The 3,856-nt window shown below is 34.3% G+C and overlaps 1 protein-coding gene across 1 annotated transcript in view; it reads right to left on the bottom strand.

The window, feature by feature from the left end:
- LOC106474535 overlaps positions 1-3,856 on the bottom strand; it is a 30,358-nt gene that overhangs the window by 1,386 nt on the left and 25,116 nt on the right. Inside the window, exon 4 of the mRNA XM_022402860.1 lies at positions 3,335-3,487. Within this exon, the coding sequence (XP_022258568.1) occupies positions 3,335-3,487 (153 nt within the window). The remainder of the gene's footprint in view (positions 1-3,334; positions 3,488-3,856) is intronic.

Below are 3,856 nucleotides of genomic sequence, written 5' to 3'. Positions count from 1 at the left end.
AAACAGATATCTGGCCAATATGTTTTATGTCTGCCTCTCTTACAGATTATATCAACCATCCTTTACTGAACTAAAAAACAGATATCTGGCCAGTATGTTTTATGTCTGCCCCTCTTACAGATTATATTAACCATCCTTTACTGACAAACAGATATCTGGCCAGTATGTTATATGTCTGCCTCTCTTACAGATTATATTAACCCTCCTTTACTGAACTAAAAAACAGATATTTGGCCAGTATGTTTTATGTCTGCCTCTCTTACAGATTATATTAACTCTCCTTTACTGATCTAACAAACAGATATGTGGCCAGTATGTATTATGTCTGCTTTTCTTACACATTATTTTAACCCTAATTTACTGAACTAGCAAACTGTTATGTAGCCAGTTGGTTTTATATTTGTCTCGCTTACAGATTCTCTTAATCCTCTTTTACTGACTGACAAACAGATGTATGGCCAATATGTTTTAGTGTCAAAAACAATACATAACAGAAATACCAGTTTAAAAAAGTAATGAATATAATAAAATCATATACTGAAAATACATTCAGGCTATGTTCAAAACTTTCATTATGGTATTATTTTTATTACAAAATATCTTCTTGACTTGTTGTGCCTTTTGTGTATGTTCTCAGTTTGACGCTTTAAGAACCAACAGTAATCTCCCATCATCGCAGGATTCCATCGTCTTTGATATCGCTGTTCCATTGCAGATACCACACTACTTTAATTACACTTGATAACAAAAAAATGTCTACTGGAGAAACTCAAGTGATTCGGGGTAATTTGATGGTTATGATTTCAAAAATATAGTTAGGACTTGTTCATTGCCTTTAGATTTTAAGTTATTATAATATCGCAATAGTTTATCAGCATTATGTGAAATACCATGCAATCAACTCAGTAAAATAGATTTATGTTGTGAAATTAAGTTTACCTGGAGAGTTTAATGGGCAAAAGGCATATATTTTTGGTAACTTCAAACGATGACTGTATTGTATTGGTGTAGAATTCCAAATATATTGTTAATATATGCTATTTGTCCCCTATATAATTGTAGTGAGTTGCACCACTTTTGCTTCATTCCCACGCTCACCTGCTCCGCCCGGGAATCAAGAAACCTTCAGTTTGCTAGAATATTCGAGAAGTCCCTCGATTGAGCATAAAAGAGGCGGAGTTAGACGGCTCTCTCTCAGTTGCTTCGCACTCACTCAGTTGATCACTTTGCCTCGCTCTGTGCACAGTCAAAATAAAGTCCGATCTTTTTCTTCGCATCATACCCACGATACAATCAAATTCTGCAAAACTTAGTTTTTTTTAATCTTTTAAACTCTAGTTTCAGAAAATCATTTGAAATGCTGGCTGCCCCCAGTTCAAGTAAAATGCAAAAATCACCCAAACACTTTCTGCTACATTTGTGGAAAATATATTACAGTTTTAGGAAGGAAAAATAACACACACACATGGTAAAGGTAGCTTACTAACACTATTTTGGGTGTATAATTGGTGATCAAGAAAAACATTGGACTCTACATGTGCGTTGTACACTTTGCACATCTGGCTTTACACAGAGGTCGAATAAGAAGAGAGCAATTATGCCATTTGTACTTCCCATGATATGGCGTGATCCTAAAGATCATCTAACTGACTGTTATTTTCGCATGACTAATGTTTATATATATTCAGAAAAAAAACAATACATTAAATATCCAGATATTGCATCTGCAATGAAAGCAGTGTCTCATGAAGATGGTTTTCCAGTACCACATTCACCAGCAAATTGGAAAACAGAAGAGTTATCCTGCGAAAAAGACAATGAATCATCTTCATTCTTTTCATCTAGTAATTCCATTCCTGTGGCACCTAAACTGCCTCATCTAATCACACAAGATGAGTTAAATGATCTAATTCGTGATTTGCCTCTATCACAGCAGCATGAGGAACTTCTTGGCTCTAGTTTACAGCAATGGAATTTATTAGCTCCAGGAACAAGAGTTTCAGTTTACTGAAGTCGCCATCAAAGTCTTGCTTCTCACAACAGCATGCAAGATACTTTGTGTTCCTGTACAAATGTTGATATACTAGTGGAAGAATTAGGTACTGAACAACATCCTTAACAATGGAGACTTTTTATTAACTAATCTAAAGTTAGTAATAGTTTCAAATATCTGTCTGACAATTTTCTAACAATCAGTGAAGCAAAAATGAAAGAAGATATCTTTGTTGGGCCACAGATCCGAGAAGTGCTGATCGATGATGATTTTGAAACATTATTCAACCAGAAATCATTCAAACCGGTTGTCAAAAACTTTCTTAGGAAATCACAGAGACGAAAACTATGCTGTGATGATTGAGAACTACAGGAAAATGGGGTTTAGGATGCATTTCTTACATTCTCATTTAGACTTCTTTCCAGATGATCTAGGTGCAGTGAGCGATGAGCATGGTGAACGCTTCTACCAAAGTCACATTAACTAGTCACTTATATAACACAAGTACAAACATCAACTAGTCACTTATATAACACACATACATACATCAACTAGTCACTTATATAACACACGTACATACATCAACTAGTCACTTATATAACACATGTACATACATCAACTAGTCACTTATGTAACATATGTACATACATCTATGTAATAACTTTGCAACCTGAAAATCTATACTTTCAGAAAACACCAGAGATAAAGATCCAATTAAATCATCCAAAAACTATTGCTAAAGTAGAGAACCAGTGAATAGCTTAACAACCAAATGTTCTGCTGACTATTCTGATTCTAGCATCAGAAGGACTAGCTCACCAATGATTGAAGTTGTTGCAATGACTTACACACCAAAATGTTGCATTTTAACTTTGGAGTGCAGAAGTTTCACTAACTTCAACACATGATGTCCGTCAACACAACTCATCACGCTAGGCTAAAAGTGCTGCTTTCATAGCGACTGCCATCCATTATAAAACATTCATTCGTATTGTAAAAAAGAAGAGAGGAACCAAGTAAAACATAAAAGTTTGAAAAAATATGGATGTTGAAGGGATGGCAATGCCAAAAAGTACAGAAACAAATGAGGTAGGAATGAATACACAAAACCATACAAAAATCCCTACATAAGTAGCCACTGGGTCAATGTTACAGGCTTATGGGAATTAGCCATTGTAAGACTTTATAACATTATTAAGTTTGAATGCTTTTATTCAAACCTGAATTCATGCAAATGAAAGGAGAGAGAGATCTGGGGTAAACCATAGTTACCAACGTCCTGTTTGGATATGATATCTAGAGAGAGAGACAGAGAGAATCTATCGCAGATGTCCTTCTCACCTTTCTTGTAACATCCAGGAATGAGATAGGAGTCTTGAACGAACACGTGACTGTTAGAACAAGCACACTTTCCAGTCACACACGTTAAAGATGTATCACCACCCGACATCCACTCACACTGCACGTCATTCTGGCAGGGTTCCCCTGGATTGGCTGAAAAAAAAAGTATTTTCCTTGACTGTCGTTATGTTTTTTTTCAATGTTTTCCTAATTTTATTTTACATGAGTTACTAGCGTTACGATAATCACGCAAAGTTGATAATAAACTATTAATAAGAATTTACATTTGCTGATTTTCCCCCTAAGTTTACTTCTAAGACATCTCTGAAATGTTAAAGAATGTCTTAATTTTATCTAGTTTTTAAATTAAAATCATTACTCAATTCTATTTTAAAATGAGCTATATATATATATATACAATGTTTTAATCACAAATCTTTGTGTTATTTTTAGATTCAATGATGATTTTTAATATTTGACATTATATTAATTATTTAAAGTTGTACATGTGTTATATAAGTG

This window comes from Limulus polyphemus, unplaced genomic scaffold (assembly GCF_000517525.1).
Source record: "Limulus polyphemus unplaced genomic scaffold, Limulus_polyphemus-2.1.2 Scaffold7330, whole genome shotgun sequence".
NCBI lineage: Eukaryota > Metazoa > Arthropoda > Merostomata > Xiphosura > Limulidae > Limulus > Limulus polyphemus.
The sequence above is the reverse complement of the archived record's forward strand: the minus strand, read 5'-3'. Positions and strand labels throughout refer to the sequence as shown.